Source organism: Vigna angularis, chromosome 4 (genome assembly GCF_016808095.1).
Source record: "Vigna angularis cultivar LongXiaoDou No.4 chromosome 4, ASM1680809v1, whole genome shotgun sequence".
NCBI classification, from domain to species: domain Eukaryota; kingdom Viridiplantae; phylum Streptophyta; class Magnoliopsida; order Fabales; family Fabaceae; genus Vigna; species Vigna angularis.
In genome coordinates, this window is record NC_068973.1 from 31966800 (window position 1) to 31988487 (window position 21688).

Consider the following 21688-nt stretch of genomic DNA (forward strand, 5'->3'; position numbering starts at 1 on the left):
ATATATATAATTTTTTTTATATATTTGGAGGTTTTAAGCTTTCTAGTGATTTGATTTTCTTAGATAAGAAAAGTTAAATTATCTTATTTTTAAGTTTACGGTGTTTTGAGAATTTGAGTTGCTTGAAAATTCGTTGAAATTATATATTATGCAATTCATATATTCATGATGTTTAAATTTGTTTCACCATTTGGATTTTTTTCTTAATTAATCAAAGCAAGTATGTCATGGATAAAGTTTTCTAAAACAAGAAAAAGTGAAAGTTAAATTATATTTTTTATTTAAAAAAAGAGAGTGAAAGTACCATTGCAGTGGAATCCACACACGTGGTGGTGGTTAGGTGAGTTTTTTTTATTACTACTGTTAATTAACAGTTAACAACTAATATATTAATAACGATAACAAGTGGACATTTTTTAATGTGGAACATGACTCGTTCATAATTCGCACTTTCTAAATTTGTTTTGTTATATAACTCAATTATAGTGTAAGAATAATCAAATGTATTTTCCAAGTAAATAGGATTTTGATGAACATGTTAATAGTGATTTTCTTTACAATAATAAACTCTTTATCTTATTTTTCTAAAAAACTTTTCTCAGAATGTCTCGGTCCAACGTTTTGTTAAGGAAAAAAAGAAACAGGTCATATACAATGATACCATACTAATATCAACCACCACCGCAATGTAAAATTATTTCAATTTAATCAGTGATAATTTTTAAATACACAATTACATTAACCACTAAAGAAAATACATGTCATCTTTTTAAGAAACACTCACCGATATTAGACTCCCACTTCACTTTATTAATATTTAAAAAAAAAATCCTCACTCATTCATGAGAGAGACTTTTTCATGTAACGTAATATATATTTTTTTTCAATGTCATTAACTTAATATTTGTAATAATCTTTGGGAAAATGGAAGGACAGAGAAAAACAAGAATAAGCACAAAAAAGATAGTTTAGTTTGCAGGTAGTAGCAGTCTTTTTTGTCCAACAACCTATGCGAGTTTTTGGACACAACGAAACCTACCACCATTTTCTTCTTCTATTTCTGTTCCTAGTCAATTGTCCTGCCAGTTGAGACTTGTGACAATCACAACTACCTTTCCCTCTCCAAAATCAACGTCTGTTCCTTGGACTCAACACATTACCCTCGCTTCTCTATTTCCGTCGCCTTCTTCATCATCTTCTTCTTCGTTACATTCTCTCCTAACACTAAACTCCACTCTTTCTCTCTATCCACCTCGTTTTCCTCGCCACGCCTATATAAACCAGGTATATCAATGTTATCACATTCTCTTTCACATTTTCATTGCTTTTTCCTCTGGCTCTTTTCTTTGCTTATTTGCGTCCTGGGTACGCTCATACTATTTTGTTCGTGCTTTTCGTCTTAATTACTTCATGCCAATAAACTAAATTTAATTTCTTCCTCTTTTTCTGTTTGCGTATGAAACTTCTATGTGGGGTTTCTCTTGTTTCCTTGCTATATTCCTTTTATAGATCTGCTATCTTTTTGTAAGGAACCATTTTTTAAATTTCCCTATGATGATTTAGATAGAGATATAAGGTAGTTTTTTTCCCTTTCTGGCATTGAACATTCTTCCAAGAAAGTATGTGTTTGCCGTTTCCTTGATTCAAATATGGGAGGGTACATCATAATACTAAATAAACCTACATATTAGCTGCATCAATTGGGCACGACAATGGCCCTCTGATCCTGAATTTTCAACTCTAAAGGGTTGTCTTACTCAGGTGTGTTGCTTTCAATTTTCAGATAATGGCTGCTGAAGTATATTACCAGGCTATTGGCACTGTGCAGTCCCATTCTCATCTGAATAATTTGAATCGTCACCAGAAGCACCAAAACAACATAGTGAGATTAGTGGCTAGGGATTTTATCAGTGGTAATGGCTTGTCAAGGAGAAGTACTAACCGCTCTGGCCGGAGGAATTGTACAGTAATTCGATCTCTAGCTTCGCAAACATCAGTGGTCGATCCGGTGTTGTCTCCTTCAAGAAGCAACGCTGGTGACAGTAACAAGAAATCAAGTAAGATGAACACTCCTGTTAATTATATTTATTACTGGACGGCTTTCTTTAAATTGCTTCTTGAAGTTGAACTCACCAAATTTGAGGTGGTTGCAACATTCAAGAAATTTAAGTTGTTAGTTGGATGTTGTCTTATTGCTGTTCAATATGTTTGACTTCAGATGAAGCAGCTTTAATCCTTATTCGGCATGGCGAGTCATTATGGAATGAAAAGAACTTATTCACAGGGTGTGTTGATGTCCCTCTGAGCAAGAAGGGTATAGATGAAGCAATTGAAGCTGGAAAAAGAATTAGCAGCATTCCTGTTGATGTCATATTTACATCGGCTTTGATTCGTGCACAAATGACAGCCATGCTTGCTATGACCCAGCACCGTCGTGGGAAGGTAACGCAAATGAATATGTAGCTATTTTTTCTTTTCAAAGCTTACGGCATACTAGTAAGCATACCATATCCAAATAACTAGTGCTTAGCTGAAAATACAGGAGTTTTGATCTATTTAGACAGACACCACAAACCAAAAAATTGGTTCATAGAAAAATTCACCGGTTTTGCTTGGTGCTAATTATGTACATAACAGTGCACTAAACTCTAGTCTAGACAATTTGAAGAAATGTTTTTACCTACTGCAGTAAAGTTTTGAAACGTTGTTTTCTAAATATTAACCGTCAACTTCCCAGTAGGTCCCTATTATGTTGCACAATGAAAGTGAACGAGCAAGGTCGTGGAGTCAAGTTTTTAGTGAAGATACAAAAAAACAGTCCATTCCAGTCATAGCAGCTTGGCAACTAAATGAAAGAATGTAGTAATCTTTTTCCTGTTTCCTCTGTTTAAAACTTCTGCTTTACAATGTCACAAATAACATTAACATATTATTGTTGTCATACCATAATTGTTATCCTTTCAGGTATGGGGAACTGCAAGGTCTCAATAAGCAAGAGACAGCCGACAGATATGGAAAAGAGCAAGTACATGAGTGGCGCCGGAGTTATGACATACCTCCTCCAAATGGTGAAAGCTTGGAAATGTGTGCCCAAAGAGCAGTTGCCTATTTCAGAGACCAAGTAAGTGGAAATATAGTTTTTGTATAATTTTTTTAAAAGAATCTGATTTGTAAATTACACCCCTCCCCTCCCCATTTTCCTATGTATTTGATGTTTAAGTTTTCCAGACAAACATGGTGAATGTTTCAACTTGATGTTCCTCTCAACTCAGTAGCTCGGTTTTAGTCCACTTACATGTGTTATATGTTTGATGTTTTACGGGACTAATGTAGTTTATAGCCTATATATGCTGGAGAGGAGGCATTTATGTAGCTTGATTTATGCTGTATGGCCAAATTTCTGGTATGGTTGAAGACAGCATGTAACATTTACAAGGAACTGATTCCATTGACATCAATTCTGCAGATTGAACCACAACTTTTATCTGGAAAGAATGTTATGATTTCAGCCCATGGGAATTCATTGAGATCCATTATCATGTACCTTGATAAATTAACTTCCCAAGAGGTAGCTGTAGTATTCAAAATTATTCTCTTAAGTTTGCATATGACAGTACATACTCATTTTTTTTCTCTTTCACCACCAGGTCATTAGTTTGGAACTGTCAACTGGAATTCCCATGCTTTACATTTTCAAAGAGGGAAGATACATTAGGAGGGGAAGTCCCACAAGGCCTTCTGAAGCTGGAGTTTATGCCTATACAAAGGTATGCTTTTTATGTCAGCTATTGTATCCTACTTTTAGGATGCGTTTTATATCAGCTTTTATTTAAGATGTATTTTTTTCTTTTTTTAATGAAATGTAAAATTTTTTAAGGGTTAACATTGTTTTCTGGAAGTTTGCTATGGCACTTGAAGTCATCTATAAATAGATCATCAAATGGTTTTGCTTGTGAAATTATTCGTCATGTGTATGCTATGTTATTCCTTATGAGTGTTAGTGATACGTGTTCTTATTGTGAACTATGAAAGCTTCATTGTTGCCCCTCCTGGGAGAGACTGTAAGCTTCAAGTTTGTGCAAATTCCATTGACTAATGAAAATTCAAAAAATCTAAACCTGATAGAAAACTGTTGCACCTTGACTTGCTGATTTCTTCATTAAAATCTTTCCTTTGGTTTCAACTAGTGGTTGATTAGCATGGGCGACACGTAATAGTAAATGAAATGAATCAGTAATAGTTTCTGAGAACAAACTCAATTATATGTTAATTTTAGGCTGGTCTTGATGCCAGAAAAAGTGGCATTCGTTCCTCAAATTTCTGACTTGTACTGCGGATGAAAATTAATGTATACAGACTGAGTTGGCACTTTCTGGCCGCTCTGATCTGTTATTAGTCATCCATCATCTGCTACATGGATCGATGCTTGTTATAATGTTGAAATTCCGGTCCTTTAAATCTTCTTTTGAACTAATTTGGAAAGGCACTGACACCTTTACTTGTTGACAGCGTTTGGCTCTTTACAAGCAGAAGTTGGATGACATGTTCCAATGATATATTGTTTAGGTAAGAACTCATTGAGTATTTTTTTTCATCTTCTTATGATACTATCATATTCTTAATCTTAATATGCTACATTCCATTATTTCTCGCTGTTTCAGGAAATACATACACACATTTAATCAGAAATGTCACAGTTGAATCACAAAGGGGGAGATATTTTCGGTGGCTCTGTTAGGTCAACAATATTTCCAGTTGTCCTAAAGCTAGGTTGTTTTCAATGTGTTAGTAGTACAGTTTTGAATCAATATATATATATATATATATATATATATATATATATATATATATATATATATATATATATAATATACGTAGAGATGAACTCCCATTTTTATGTATACTTATTTCAAAAGGTTTTCATGAGACTGTTGATGATGCTTCTTAAGACACTTTCAGGTCCTTATTTAATTGTAAATCAGTTCTATTGTGAATTTTGCTGGATATTCTGAATGTTTTGTTAAATTCCTACTTATTCTTGACTACTCTTGTACATCTCATTTTCTCCCTCCCTCCATATACAATGAAGATTAAAAAACTAAAGTTCATACAAGTCGTAATAATACTAGGTTTTTATTTCTAGTTTATTAAAAATACTTAAATTTTTGCCTGCTTGCGATGTAAAATATTGTCAATCACATAAGAAGCTGATATGAATTTCATGCCAATATCGAAGCTCACAAGCTTCAAGCCACTAGGCAATGTTGTTACCATATTAATCATACATAAAGTTGATACATAATGTTCTTGAATTAGGCTTCAAACTATAGGGTCATAGTGTCCTGCTGCATTACAATTGACTCAACACTGATTACGTATGTAATTTTTCATCCCAATGCGATCGAATTTTCAAGACACAAGATGTATTGATCAGTTAGGAACAAGAATTTTCTCATTGTTGGAAGCATCAGAATCTGCATCTAACCTGATTGAATCTAAGGGGGCATTGTGTGAAACTGATGACAGAGACTTGACCGGTGTCCAGAAAGAAAGTTTCTTACTGTCATCCTCTTTCATTCTCTCAGCATATTTATTAATGTCAACTCCTGTTTCTCCTTTCCCCCCAAATGCAGATTCAAGAATACTCTGATCAAACAAATCCTCCATAATCTTCTTTGTACTGTGGTCGTTTGAATAGCCAAACTTTATTTTGTTATGAGTCTCAGTCTCTAAAAAGGGCTTTACCATCTGCAACAATTCACTCTCACGTTACAAAATAGCACTAGATTCATAATCACTCTTAAATAGCAGCTAACATCACAATTTAAAAATCAACAATATACACACATATTCACTCTTAAATAGCGGCTAAAATCACAATTTAAAATCCATAATATACACATAATCACTCCTCAATAGCAGGTAACATCACAACTTCAAAATCAACAATATAAACACGTACACGCACACAAATAAAATCTTCTACGGAACAGCAGCAAAAAAAGAAAGCATCAGTTAAGAGAAAAGATGACAATGCCCCTTGGTCATCCAAAGTCGTAATATAGTCACTCTGCATTTAACACTTCACCAAGTGGACGCAGACATATCATATATACCAAAGCAGCGTGCATATAAAACACTATACAGAATTGCTACACTGAAAAGTTTTCTATTTAGTTACCGAGAAAAATGGTTGGAAGATCATGGGTGCATTGTACAGTATTGCCAAGCCCAGACGCTTTGGATAATACTCTTGCACCACATGGGCAGTTTCGCGAGCAACCTTGACTGATATATTTGATAACTTGAAACCCTGGAAATCTACCAACCAGACCACCTGTTCCTGGTTTGGTGCAAGATTTAAAATGGCGCTCTCCATGCAGTACACAAAATGCTTAATCTGTCCTTGTGTTGACTTGGAATTCTGCAGTTCAAGAGTGACGGCAAATGAAATTAGAAATGAAAAATGGATTACTTACTCTAGAACCATTGCTAATTAACCTTGTTGTGGTTTCCCAAAGTTTCTTGATTGCAAAGGCTTAAACTAATCAAAATATAGCATATACCAGAAAACTAAGGAAACGAAATTTAAGAAGATCAAACTATAACAAGATACTGTAAAACAAACCCATTCGACAGTGTTTTTATGTGGTTAAAATGAAAAACAAGGTAGCTGGTCATGATATATATATATAATACATCCCTTGTTCTCATTCTTTCATTTAGTCATTCCAAGGGCCGAGTCTTACTTTTATAGGATCTCATCCTTATCAAAATAAACAAGATAGAGACTGAAAGTGATTCTCAGAAGAAACCTGGAGACAAGGTCTCATTACAAGCACTGATCTCCCATATTTGTCATGATAATTTGGTTTATACATCAACCCTGTCTTTGCTTCATCAGCAACCTCTTCCTGCATTAAGGAAAAATCCATGCAAATATAATTTTACAAAACAAAATGTCACAATGCGTGAAAATCGACAATAGACAAAAGCATGTCTAGCTCACACATTCCATGTGAGACAATAATGAAACAGACGTCAATCTTAAGAACAACATTAGAAAATCAATTACAGCTAGTTTATAAAAAGACTCCAACAATGGCTCTGATACCATACTAAGAAGTGGTTTTAAGTCTCAATCTCACAAAATTGGCTTCTACGGTGAGGTTTGCACCCCACTTATATATTATAATTTGACCTTATCTCTAGTCGACGTGAGACTTTCAACCATATATGGAAACAAATCTTCGTTTAACCAAGTTTTATAAAGGGAGGACTCATCCCCGACATGCATTTTCTCTTAAAATATTCATTAAAAAAGTGAAGACAATTAGTAACATACCCAGCGAATCTCTTCAGGTTTGTATTCTTTTCTCCATTTTAGACTCTGCTTCAACATTTGAGCTGCCTTGATGACATTCCAATTTCGTGAGCTTAAATACCTTGTGATGGATGCATCAGAACAGTACAGAGATTCCTTAGCTGATAATGGCCCTATCAACCTTCTCACCTCAGTAATCTGGAAGAGCAAATTATTATAGGCTACATTCCTTACTCAAAACATTGTACACTGGTATTTTCACATGCAACAACAGTAATATGTATCTTTGATTCAAGGAGTGTAAAAATAATTGGACATACCTTTGCCTGATGTTCTTTGGAAATCACCATTTTCTCATGACCGTTAGAGGCAGCTTTTTTCGATACCTCACTCATACTGTTCACTATATATAGAGAGATAAAGAATTAACAATGAACAATTGAACAATGGGCAGTACCAATTTCTAGTAGCGATAGTTATTCATCTTCGTTCCGAATAACTACAGCGCCAAAACCAACAATAGTAAGTTACCTTATGTGATTAAGCAAACTAAACCGAGGGAACCAAAGTGAATTCTGGGAGATCCTTAATTGTGGTTTCTTCATTGAATTGTGGAATTCCTTTTATAGCCACTCTTGTTAAACAGTTAATTACCATACGTAGTGGTTAACTCACAGTTATAGCTCAATTTGTTAGCAAGTTCATATCAATTGTTAGGGTAGTTACGCGCTTGCAGTATTCTATTATGTCATGTTGCACATATAAACTTAACTTCCCTCATATACTATTTCCATGCACGTTCTCACTTTTAGCTCAAGATAGTAGTTTTTTCTTTCCTTTTTCTCCCAATTATTTTTTCTTCTCAACCACATTTTCCAACAGTTCATTATTATTATTTTTTAATTAAGAACTCTGTCGGCTATAAAAGTTAAACAATACAATTTTTTAATTGCAATAAAAAATTGAGATCTGACCCCAGTGAGCATGACACAACAAAACATAATAAAACAAAGTAGAAAGCTAATAAAAACCACAACAAACATAAGAGCACACACAAGTCTATACCATTTGAAAATCACATGAAACTGAATTAATTTAGATTAGTCCTGCATCTAAACACTTCATTTACCTTTCATATTCACCCTTACACCCTTTGCAACGCAAAGACATCGTTCAATACCGGTTGGAAATTATAAATTATATTAAATTAAACCATTGTTAATTTTAGATTACTTGTACATCTTGACATTTCACGCTCGCTTCATTTCTTACAGATTACGTATACCCTTTACATTGTAAGGCACACAATGTAAAACTTAACTCTGAAGACAATGAAGAGTGGTTAAACTCACAAAAAACGACAGTTACAAGACATTAACTCTCAAAATACATAGTAAGTTCGGAGCAAAGAAGAAGAATAAAAAAGAGGATACGATAAAGTAGGTGTTAAGAAAATGGAAATAATAAAATGGTACTAGGTGCTGCTAAGACGAACATCTCTCACCTGAAGATCAGATCGATACACAATATTTAGAAAACGATAAAGAAGCAAAGAATTCACCTTATGCGTTCGCCGAACTGGTGGTAGTGTGGATTCTGGTTCTGTTCGTGGCTCTGCTTGTTTGTTAGTGTATCCTGCAAGACAGTTACACGTACCTTATTTTAATGTGATCCAAATTATGCGGTGTGCTACCAAAACTAGAAAAAACATGGTCCTAAATTTTTAGGTAAAAACATGGTTTATGTTCTAAATTACTTCATAATTTTTTATTATCTTAATTATTATTTTTAATTAGTCTTTTTTATTGGTTTTTTTACAAAGCCAATGGTATGAGTTTTCAATTCGAATGGTGTGAGTGAAGTCTAAAAGAAATTGTAAAAGTGTATCTAAATTGAGTGAAAACAGTGATTGAAAAACATAATTAAAGAAACTAATTGAAAAAACTGGTTTCAAAGCTTCTGAAAATATTGACATTTAAAGAAAAGGAAATCTCATTACGTATCAAACCATTGTAACTATTTAATTTTTGACAACATTAAAAATAAATATAAGTTCGTTAATACATTTATATAAAATATTTAGTGACCTAATTAAAATTGTTGAATACTACACCGACTTATGAAATAATTTAACAAATTGTAATACATATATCTTAAAATTAATTACTCGATTTTTTTTCCCTGATAAAACTGATTCTATGAAAAATACACATTCACTGTGGAGTTAGAATTTAACTTATGAATCTATTTGAACATTGAGGCAAATCATGTATACATTAACACATTGTTAAGAAATAACTATTACTTTCTTCCTTGTTTTTTATCAATGTTTTGCTACATATATGTTTTTTTCGCTTCATACCCTACTAAATATGTAAAAAGTATATGTTCTGAAAAACGAAAGATAAAAGTGTGAGAAGAGTAAGCACGGGCAATCCAATAACAACTTATCTAATTTTCTTAAAAATCCCAAAATCAGATGATAAAATTGAATCATTTTTGTTGAAAAATCAATGTTTAAGCATGTTGAGATAATTAGTGTTATTTTGTGTCTTAGGATGGATTGAGTTAAATGGTCTAAAGTATAATGAATCATCTAAATTATGAATGTTGTTCGAAAATTTAAGTCTTGTGTTAAACAGCTTAAATCATAAAAAAAAACTTTATAAAAAATATTTTGATATCAAAATCAATTTAATTTGAAGTTAAAAATTAATGACACATTAAATATAAATTATTTATTTTTTTTATCTCAAATATTTATTTATAAATTTTTAATTGAACTTTTAATTGATTTTGATCTATTTTATTTTTAAATTGATTAACATTAAAATTAATATATTAATTCATGATCTATAGATTTATTTGGTGCCCCGTTAATGTTTGTAAGATTATCTAAAATATAGTTACTGTTCGGTACACAACAGGTCATACTATACGGTCTGTATGACTATGATTTGAAGATCTAGATTAATTTGGGCCTTAAAGTCGGTACTGCAAAATCAACAACCTTAAGTTATTTATTAAGTCAGAATTTGCTATATATATAATGATGAAGTAAAGATGTTGAAACGAGTTGTCCTGTCCATCCGACATGTGTAGTGGTAGTTGTATGTTGCCATAATGCTCATTTATTATGATAGCGTGAGTAGATACATCAGGTACACGCGTGTACCATAATTTCACACGCAAAAGAAATATATGAACGCATATTTATTGAGTCTTGAGAAAATTGTTGAACAATTTTTGCTTTAAAATACCATCCAAGTTTTTTTTTTAATCTTAATTATATTATTCTTTTGTTATAACAATAATATTTTTCTTAAATAAATCTTTATATATATATATATATATATATATATATTCACATATTAATACCTTTGTTCATGTAATTTAATAGTCGAGAATTAGTCTCATTTTTAATAGTATCTGTAATAGTATAACACTTGGTGATATGAAGTTTTCTTTCCTATAACGAAAGCCAACTACAAAACTTATATTAAATAAATAAAAGGATGGTTGATATCGGAGAAAGAAAATTGACATCACTCAACAAAATTGAGAAAATGAATTATAAGTTATGGAATAAGTCATGAGATTAATTATACACTTCTATAGGTATATCATGCAACACCTTTTACAGTTACATTAATTTTTATAAAGTAATATTTAACGTTCATTAATAATTAATTTGCACTAGTGTTTTTTTTTTCAAAATGTACCACGTTACCATTCTATAACTTAATTAAAAACATAATAAATATTAGAAAGAAATTCAAAATTATATTGACATGTCACTTGAGCAAGAGTTAAACATTCAACTGAAATCTTTTAATTGGTTTTGGTGAAACATTCAATAAATAATTATTACTTGGACAAAGTGTTGTGCCACCAATATTTTAAATAAAATTTCTCATTGTCACTTGAACAATATAACATCAATGAAGAACACAATAAATTGAAGGATGACGAGTCCATAACAAATTTACAATCAAAATTTAAAGAAAGAGGGTATAGAAAAGTATTCCAACCAAGCTAAACAATAAATTAAAATTCAACTTAATTTCCATAAGAAATTCTTAAACCAACATATTGGAAAAAGAAAAATTAGTCCTCCATGGAATCCACACGAAAACCTAAAATAAAAGAAAAGAGAATTAAAGCACAAACAAATTATATGATAGACCAAACTTCCACGGTTCTAAAATTAGTTTTAAATTTACATAAGATTAACTAAGGTCTCAGCTAGAAGTGTATTCCGTTTAGTATGGATTGACTCAATCACACATTAATTTTACTGGAGTTGAAAAAAATTAATTGTAACTTTAAAGTTATTTAAAATTTGAGATAAAATTTGTTTCTAACTGAATTTAAAAGAGTGTTCTACCGATTAACACAATTTTCAATGAAGCTGAAAGTTTAGATATTTGTAGTAAAAAATCCAACCACACCACCTAAGTTAGATATACTATATCTATATAAATAATATCTCATATTATATATATATATATATATATATATATATATATATATATATATATATATATATGAATGAGTTTGCTAATTTATGTAATATCTTAAAGTGTATTAAATTTTAATCAATAAAAATACCTTATATCATGAATAATTTTTTAAATTTTTTATTTTTTATTTTTTTATTTTTTTATTTTAAATTAAAAATAAAATTTATTAAAATATTTCTATATTTAAATTATGTCTTTTTTATATGAATATAGATTTTTTTGTCAACACTCTAAGAAGTTACACAAATTAGCTAACCTATATATATATATATATATATATATATATATATATATTACAATTTTTACTAAGCACTTTCATTAGCCCAGATGATTTTCATAATTTCAACATAAAAAAAAGGAGAGTTCTTAACTAGTAATAACAATGGAATCCACTACAGTAACCCTATGATAATGCCTTCACACGCCATTTAGTTGTTCCATCCTTATTACACTTAAACCAATTACAAAACAGGAGAAATCTATAAGAACAAAAAATATATTGCAAATAGGAGGAAGATACAACTTAAACAAGAAAAAAAAAAAGGTCAAAATACATTAAAATCATAAAAGTAATGAAATATTTACATTTTAAATCGAATTAAGTCTAAATATAAAAAACTCAACCAGAAGACTCACAAAAAATACCTAATAATAATTGTTCTGTTGAGGTAGTTGCCACATTCAAATCATAATGACAAGATGACCAATAAATACAAATTGAACAAACGCTAAGAATAGCCCGTGGTTCATTAAAAAGAATGTGTACGAAAAAGCATAGGTAAAAGGTTTTTTTTCTAAGCTTGATAATGGTCGAGAAATACACCACAATGAAGGTATTAGCACTCTTTACTTTATAAGAGTTTATTTAATATAACACGTAAAATAATATTTTAAACAATTTTTTTTCTCCGATTTATTTTGAAATCTCAATTTAGTTATTAGATTTTAAGTAGTTTTAATTAAAATGTGTTTAAATCATTAATGCGGTCTAAATGGTAAACGAAGATTCACAGTAGTTATGGTAATATAGATTTTTTTTTATTATGTAAAATATAATTGTCGTTATTTGCAAAGTTTTGTCAGAAATTTTGAACATTGTGAACAAAGGAGATGTTGAGCAGAAATTGAGAGTTTGTCATGTTCAATCAATTTAAAGTTATTTATCATTTGCTTAAAAATAAAAAAAACAAACAGAGTCATAGAATGAGCAAAAACTTTGAAAGCAAACAAAGAACATGATCAAGTCATAAAGTCATCTCAAGTTCCATTAAAAAAAAGACAATCATAAACCTTGTTTCTTCATTCATCATTAGTTACCATAAGTCTTTGTTTTTGGTTTTGTGAACAAAACATGATCCATTCCCCCTACAACTTAAAATACTTGATATTACACTCTTCTTTCAATTTCAATCTCAAAAAGCTAGTTTTTGCACCTTCATTCTTGCAAACCCTAGTCTTGGAGCTTAAGACAATGAAAAATGGAAATGGAAATGATTCTCAAAGAAATAATTATCCTCCAAAGAGGAATTAGAAAGGCAATCAGAACGCATTTCTCTCGAGGGCATATTTTTCTTTGTTGTTCCTTTCTAACATTGGAAAAAAAAAATTAAACAATTGAATGCACTGAGGTTCATTCGACTGTTAAGAAAAAAAGATGGTTGTTGTGCAATATTCAACGATTTGAACTTATTTTTTATATATTTTTAAAATAAAAAAAATTAATTAAAACTACTTCAAATTTAATAACTGAATTGAGATTTCATAACAAATATAATAAGGTTTATTTATCTTCTCACTTATTATTTTATTATCGGAATAACTTATTCTTAAAAATGATTTAGTGGATGGGCACTGCTTTCTATATGTGATAGCATGTTAATCAGCCTTCTTTCATCTCAGATATCAGGCCGCGTTTCTAGAACCAATGGATCATTCTCTGATTCATCCGTTTCTTTAACACATTATTGATGTAAAAGCGAATAAGAATTATGGTCATCGTGCTTCCACCACTTACAAAATCGTTTTTTTTACTAGTGTACCATTTATAAATTTATTAAAATAAATAATTTAAAAAAAATATACCAATATGATAAATAGTGTAATTTTAACACAATTTTATTGTTAAAGAATGATATTAATTTTAATGCATAACATTTTTAAGTTGAAGTCATAATAAGTTAATAATTTTGATTCAATATATTTTAAATTAAAATATTCCTAATGATATTACTTTAGTTTAATTGTAGTATAATTTGTATTATGATAACATAACTTTAGTTTAAAATATTTTAAATCGAAATCATATCACATTAATATGATTTCAGCTTAAAATATTCTGGTTCAATCATCTTAACACCACTTTAAATTTAAAAATATTTTGAATTAAATTTATATATATAAATATATGTCATGTTGACTTCATTTATTTATATTCATAACTTTTTTAAAAAAATTATCTGTTTTGATAAATTTAAAAAAATCACACTAATTTAGTAGAAAAGCTTGCAAAATCAATTAGTTTATGAAAAATTCACACGATATTTAAAATAGGTTAAACTTGAATTTATGATATTTTAAAATATTATATATTTTAAATATTTTCTTTTATAAAAAATTAAATTTAGTAATTTTTTCATTATCAAATATACAAAATTATTTGTAATATTTAAGGTATTTTAAATTAATGTTTGATTGCTATTATTTTTTAGCCAAATTTTGTTAGAAAATATTAATTAAGATTATTTTCACGATGATGATAGAGTAGTTTTTGCTGATTTTATTTTATCAATACCAATTGAAAAATTTCTTCCATTTACGAGTAAAAGACAATCTAGTTAATGATGAGATAATTGAAAACTTCTCTAATATTATTAATATTAGAAAAAGAAAAATATTTTTTAAACATTTTTTTAATAATTTTTTAAAAATGTCTACATAGTAACTTGTGATTCGTTTCAAATATTTTTTAAAAATAAATTTAAACAAGTCAATACTATGAAAAATTGTTTATACAGAGTTCTTAGAAAAATTATCTAACAAAACCATTAAAAAGAGAAAAAAATACCTATATCTAAATTCTGAGTCTGATTGACAACTGTCGCACCATGAATCACTGATTTTAATGTTTGAATATTTAAATCTTTCTTTGGTTTCAAAGTAGTCCGGCTGATTAATTAGATGGCTCAGGCAACTCTAACGCGTAACAATAACTGAAAATAGTCCACCCTACTCTTAATTTTACCTCCCCTTTCATGTATAATACATCGAATGAAACTAACATTGATACTACAAGTTGTAGCAGTAGGTTTATTTATTTATTAATTTTAGAAGTTCAAGCTACCGAGCATGATTATTTATCATTGCAATTTAGTAAATCATACATAAAGTTGACACTTCGTGCCTTGGTATATTATTTCTCATTCTAATTCCTCACCCTTTGAGAGTAACCAAGCTTTCTTTCTTGTTGTCATCCTCTTTCATTCTCTCAGCATATTTATTTATGTCAAATCCTGTGTCACCATTCCCACCGAATGCAGATTCAAGTTTATCCATATCAAATAAATCCTCCAAAGTCTTCTTTGAGTTCTGGTCGTCCGAATAGCAAAACTTTACTTTATTGTAAATTTCAGTTTCCAAAAAGGGCCTCATCATCTGCAGCAGTTCCCTCTTTCACGTCACAAAATGGTAATAGATTCATGATGACTCGTAAGTATCAGGTAACATCAAAATTTAGTCTTTTGTGACTTGAACAGAATAGATTTGAGAAGAATGATGAAGGGATTTGAGAGGATTTAAAGATAAATTTTTGTTGTTGTTTATTTGAGTGAATTTGGAATAAGTGAAAGTAAATTTGGAAATAAATTTTTTAATCTATCACATCAATCAAATTTTACGCTAATTCTCACAAACTTTACTTCCAAATTCACTCTCACTTGTTTCTAAATCCACTCAAATAAACAATAAAAAAATTTATCTTCAAATCTTTTCAAATTTTCTCGATCACTCTCCATAAATCCAAGATAATCTACGTGCATAAACTTTACAAATCCAAGATAATCTACGTGCATAAACTTTACAAGTAGCATTTAAAACTTTACCAAGGCAATGCATGTACATATAATAGTCTCGTAAGGAAAATCAATGAAAAGGGTTTAATTTAGATACCTTGAAGAATGGCTGGAAGATTACAGGCGCATTGAACAGAATTATCAAACCCAAGCGCTTTGGATAATAGTTTTGGAATACATGGACAATTTCACGTGACGTTTTGAACGATATATCCGACATCTTGATACCCTCTAAATCTACCAGCCAAACCACCTGTTCTTGGTGTGGAGGAAGGTTTAAAATGGCATTCTCCAAGCAGTGTACGAAATACTTAACATGTCTCTCTGTTGATTTGGAGTTCTGCAGCACAGATTCAGACCACAAATGAAATAAAAACAAGAATGTTATCGCTCTTAAAAGTTGTTCATAAAAATAGGATTCTAACTAACCACTTATCACAGTTCATAGACCCCTGACCTCAATTTCAAAGCTGAGAGTAAAAGAATCAGCAGCACACAGCACTGTTATGTAAATTCATAAAATTAAGTGTGTTTCCTACTAACAAAAGCGAAAAACCTATTCTCATTCTTCCGTTTCATTCCAGTAGCCAAGTATGATACTATGATTACAGTTTCAGGGCTGCTGATTAAACTAAACAAGATAGAGATTGAAATTGATCCTCAGAAGAAACCTTGCGTCTAGGTGTTAATACAATCACTGATCTACCGTACTTGTCCTGATAATTGGGTCTATAAATCGACCCTGACTCTGCATCATCAGCAACCTCTTCCTGCATCAACAAAAATTCCATGTCGAAAAACATTTCAGAAAAATGTCATACTCTAGATTTTTTTGAAAGAGAAGACATGCCAGCCATGATTTATCTAAACTTGATAAAAGAAAGTGAAGACAAGTAGTAATTAACTTACCCAGCGGATCTCTTCCGGTTTGTATTCTTTTCTCCATTTCAGACTTTGTTTCAACATTTGAGCTGCTTTCTTAACATTCGAATTGCGTGACATTAAATACCTTGAAATGGATGCATCAGAACAGTACACAGATTCCTTATCTGATAACTGCCCTATCAACCCTCTCACCTCAGTGATCTGAGAGAAAACAATTCATCAAGAGCTACATCTTTTACTCAAGACATTGTGTCTTGATATTTTCACACTCAATATGGGTAAAAGAAACTTTGTTAATATACAAAGAACGAAAACTAGAATAACATATACCTTAGCATGCTGTTCTTGTGAAACTACCAGTTCATCATGACCCGTGGAGGCAGATTTTTTCTGATCCTCACTCATACTGTTCAGTACAGAGATGCAAAATTAGCAATGAAGAGTTGAACACCACAATAATAAGTACCAATTTATCCAAGTAATAGATATTAACCTTCATTCCAAAGGGATGCAAAATCAACTCTAGGAATGTTTTGTTTTTGGTTTCTCCACTGAAATATGATAGCATTCCTTTTATAGCAACTTAGGTTAAGTAGTTTTATATATGAGCCTCGGTGGACGTTGGTGGTTGACGCACATTTAGTTACCTCAATTCTTACACAACTTCAATTCATTGGTTAGTCTTCTGTGGGGTTGAGGATAACAATTTTTCAAACTTTATTCGTACAATTTTTTTGCATTGGTCACTGTTATTCAATTCGTTTGCTTGTGGAGAGATACATGCAGAAAGTATTTTTATTTCAAATTCAGTAAAATTTTGATTGTTTAATAATAAATGGATATTAAATGTAATTAATTTATTTTAATATATATTTATAAATTTCATAATAAACTTTGAATTAGTGTTAATTTAATAATAATTTAACTAATAATAATCGTGTTTTAATTTAATATAATAATTGTTAGTTTTAATTTTTGTTTAATTCATTTTATTCTATTCATTAATTTATTATGTGTTTTTAAACAAAGAGATCGTTGAAACTCGTATAGTTACTAACTAGTCTTATTATATGTTTCTATAGATGTTCTTCTTCACTTTTTTAACTCTTAAAATGTATTCTGTAAAAAAAAAATCATTAAATTAAGTCTTTTAGTCTTAACGCCTCTGAACTATTTACTTTTCCCTGATATTCAAAATTTCCGTTCGCTATATCATAAGGATTATCTCACCTCAACCCTAAGACCGATACCACACTCAGTTACACATGAGATACATTTACAAGAAGAAGCATATATATGGCTCATAGTTACACAAGTTAGATAGTGTTCAATTTATGTTAATCTTTTATTTTAACAAAATTTATTAATAAAACCTTGAACATTAAATAAAATAATTTTGGACGGATATAAATTTCTGTTATATAATTTTTTTATTAGAATATTTTTACTTTATATGTGTCTTTTTGAAGATATGTCTTCCAATAATGTCTACTGGTGCAAATCAACCACCATAACTTGTTCATTAAAGTTACTGGCAAAGTCAAGTTGAACACAAACTACATTTATTGTGCATCAACCAAATACTTTGGTGGTGGTTATATATACCAAGTCATAATATTAATGACAGAGTAATATATATATATATATATATATATATATATATATATATATATATATATATATATATATATATAAACTTATTAATTCAATTGCTGAACTTCATTAATTATATATTATCTTAATGATAAATTTCATATAATTTAATTTTTTTTATAGATATGGTTATTTAATAATAAAAATTTACATATTTTTTAAATATTACATTGCTCTTTAAAAATAATTAAAATGATAAACATTTAAATAATTTTAAAATTATATGAAATTTTATATACAAAATCAAATTAATAAAAAGAATAAAAATTAACGTTTGAATGGATTAATTTATAATTTAGCTAAATTTTACAAATGATGTGAATGAATCTTTTATATATATATATATATATATATATATATATATATATATATATATATATATATATATATATATATGGATAATAGACAGATAGATCAAATTATTATTTACATATCTTTATATAAGCAAAGTAATTTTTCTATAATTTTACACATTTTTGGAAAATTGACTTTCTTTTATCTTTCTTCTAATAACATAGTTTTAGATAATTAATTAATGAATGATCTTTAAATTAAAAAAGATAAAATAAAACACAAACTTTAAAATTGTTTTCAAAGATGAAATTGTTAGTAAATTTGTTGGGAGTGTCACATAAACTAAACATAAAATTAATATTATAAAAATTAATTTATAATATATAAATAGATACAAATCTTATTTTATAAAATTGAATTAAACTTAAAATTCATTTATTAACAAAAAACACTTTATTGTAGTAGTAAAAGTATTCAAATAACTGAGTCACTAAAAATTTTCAATAAATACTTACGAGAAAAAAAATAATTAAGTACTGTAACATTCCAAAATACAGTAATTACCATAATCAGAATTAATTACATTAAATCAATAAAACAGTGCAGTCTTTATAAATCTAAACGAGAGTCGAAAGCCGAACGGCTTAAAATTACAGAAATAAACAAGCACGATAAACACAGGAGTTCAGAGACGAACGGTCTTACAAAACTATGATAGAACGTCCAAAAATAAATCTAACAGACAACAAAAGAAAACACTCGAGCGCTTTAGGGCTCGGCTTTAACTTCCACTTCCACCAGATTTGCGTCTTCCAAATTTTCTTCTTCAAGCACCTCTTCAAGTGACGCACCTCCATCTGCTCACATCCACAACGGATGATCATTGCAATGACAGGACGAACGTACAAAGACACACCGACAACACAAGGAAAACGAAAGGGTAAGCTTAAGTAATTTAATTCATACGTCAACATATACATTAACATTTCAATTCATACAAACACTTAACTTCAACATATAACATCATCCAAAATATAGATATATATATATATATATATATATATATATATATATATATATATATATATATATATATATATATATATATATTAGACCGACCGTCCGGACTGTATGAGTCTGTGTAGTTACAAGCGTCCTTGCACCCGAGTTACACCAAACAGCTGCCACTCGAGGTCAGTCCGTTCTTACGTCGCCCATGTTAACTTATGGACTAAGGACCTCCTGCCGTTCCCATACATGACATACTTCCTCTACATGAAGATAGTACTCACGGAACATCAGGATGGACAACGAGTCTTAACTTATCCACAGTCATACTTTACCAAATTTAATATTCAATATATATAAGAGTCGTTCCTCCATGGAACGCTCGTTCAAATACCACAATCATAATTTCAATTCTTATAGTGTTCGCACATCTTAATACTTCCTTTTATTTACATTTTCATTCTATGTTCCACTTCCATAAAAAGACGAGCGTCCAATCCTCTTCATAACGAGGACGAACGTCAAGAGTGAGACCGAAAGATCTTCTGTTCAGAAAGAATAAAGCTGACGCATTTTACATGACGAACGTGACTACTACTAGAATCAGTTGAATGAACCGACTCTTAGAGATATAACATAAATGTTCAGAATAATTGAGATTCAAAGACTTTAGACCAATTCAAATGGATAGAGATACAAAAAAAACGATTATTTAGTTATACTGAGGACAATTTGTTTAACAGGATCGACTGCTAGTCAATGGCCGAAAGCGAATATTCTTTTACGGATAATTTGAGACGAACGCTATTTACGTACGTTATGAAATTAAAGGTATGGACGAGCGTTCGGTATAAGACCGTACACTTCTTAGGACGAACGCTAGATGTAAGACCAATAATTAATTAGAGCGAACGCTTGGGATAAGACCGAGTGCTAATTAGGACGAACGCTCAGTGTAAGACCGAGCGCTACCAATTTATAAGTATAAGGGATAATAGCTTAATTTAATTTACAAGATTACCACTAGGCTGAGCCGAACGCTCAACATAGTATTTCAAGGGACGCTCGTTCTCGATCGGGACTCTTTTCAAATAAAAGAATTCATTTTCAAGCAATTGACTAGAAACTGAACGGTATAAGACCGTACGATGACGAACGCAATTTATCATAGTAAGGATTATCATATTCCTATTTTCATCTATTCTAACTCACATTTCTCATACGATTCATAATCTTATAATTTCAGATTCATCATTTAATTTACATACTTTATAGAATTCATATTAACAACTCATACTATACAATAATCATCCATATTCCAATTCATACGTATCAACCAGCACATACCATGTTCATTCATGCATAACAGCGATCGTTCAAGCATACTCAAACAGCATACATCTCATACATTCAATTCCTATCATGCTTGCACACAACATCCAAGTATAAATTAAATTATTAAGCTTCCCTTACCTGGATAGCAGTGTACTCCCAAAAAGCAAGGTTTAGTTCGTCCTCTAACAGCGTTCTACCCTCAGGTTTCGCTCAACAACTTTCACTTAATCTAAAACACCAGAAATCATAAACAACTCAGACCTATAACCCATGCATGCAACCAGAACTAGGGTTCGCATGAAACCGAATGGACAAACGGTTAGCGACGAGAACTTACCCGTTCCGATCCCAATTCTGTTCGGTCCAGAATGACGCTCACGTCTCCAGGAACGTTTCTACGGTTCTGAAACGTGATCGGAGAAGAAGATGATGAGTTACAGTAGAGAGAAGGTGAACTGGTTCTAGAGAGAAGTTAGAGAAAATGAAGGGTTGGGTTCTGAGGAAGAAGAAGAGTGCGTGCAGGTGAGAGAGAGTTTTTCAAAAACTCAGTTTTGTTAATTTCCACGCCCAAACGAACGAGCGTCTCCTCTGCTGACACC

At 30.4% G+C, this 21688-nt stretch overlaps 3 protein-coding genes across 6 annotated transcripts; 1 reads left to right on the forward strand and 2 right to left on the reverse strand.

Moving 5' to 3' along the window:
• The first annotated feature begins 1007 nt into the window (after positions 1-1007).
• LOC108318739 (2,3-bisphosphoglycerate-dependent phosphoglycerate mutase 1) lies at positions 1008-4801 on the forward strand. 2 transcript variants are annotated; one of them, XM_017556420.2, is made up of 9 exons: positions 1008-1284; positions 1784-2057; positions 2219-2442; positions 2741-2859; positions 2965-3121; positions 3467-3568; positions 3648-3767; positions 4510-4566; positions 4662-4801. In XM_017556420.2, exons 2-8 carry the CDS (start codon positions 1787-1789, stop codon positions 4552-4554), a joined length of 1038 nt encoding a protein of 345 aa, XP_017411909.1. In that variant the 5' UTR covers positions 1008-1284; positions 1784-1786; the 3' UTR covers positions 4555-4566; positions 4662-4801. The 2 variants fall into 2 exon arrangements, with proteins under 2 accessions (XP_017411909.1, XP_017411910.1); XM_017556421.2 differs by lacking the exon at positions 1008-1284 and adding an exon at positions 1320-1365.
• Positions 4802-5181: 380 nt separating this feature from the next.
• LOC108330925 (uncharacterized) lies at positions 5182-8992 on the reverse strand. Of its 2 annotated transcripts, none has more exons than XM_017565528.2 (6): positions 8886-8992; positions 7645-7727; positions 7346-7522; positions 6816-6914; positions 6182-6424; positions 5182-5748 (listed from the first exon to the last, which is right to left on the reverse strand). In XM_017565528.2, exons 2-6 carry the CDS (start codon positions 7717-7719, stop codon positions 5431-5433), a joined length of 912 nt encoding a protein of 303 aa, XP_017421017.1. In that variant the 5' UTR covers positions 7720-7727; positions 8886-8992; the 3' UTR covers positions 5182-5430. The 2 variants fall into 2 exon arrangements, with proteins under 2 accessions (XP_017421017.1, XP_017421016.1); XM_017565527.2 differs by lacking the exon at positions 8886-8992 and adding an exon at positions 7856-8841.
• A 6086-nt stretch (positions 8993-15078) lies between these two features.
• LOC108331036 (uncharacterized) lies at positions 15079-17448 on the reverse strand. 2 transcript variants are annotated; one of them, XM_052876880.1, is made up of 6 exons: positions 17293-17448; positions 17130-17205; positions 16824-17000; positions 16586-16684; positions 16012-16254; positions 15079-15513 (listed from the first exon to the last, which is right to left on the reverse strand). In XM_052876880.1, exons 2-6 carry the CDS (start codon positions 17202-17204, stop codon positions 15277-15279), a joined length of 831 nt encoding a protein of 276 aa, XP_052732840.1. In that variant the 5' UTR covers position 17205; positions 17293-17448; the 3' UTR covers positions 15079-15276. The 2 variants fall into 2 exon arrangements, with proteins under 2 accessions (XP_052732840.1, XP_017421136.1); XM_017565647.2 differs by having other exon boundaries at positions 15079-15498; positions 17293-17446.
• Between the last annotated feature and the right edge of the window lie 4240 nt (positions 17449-21688).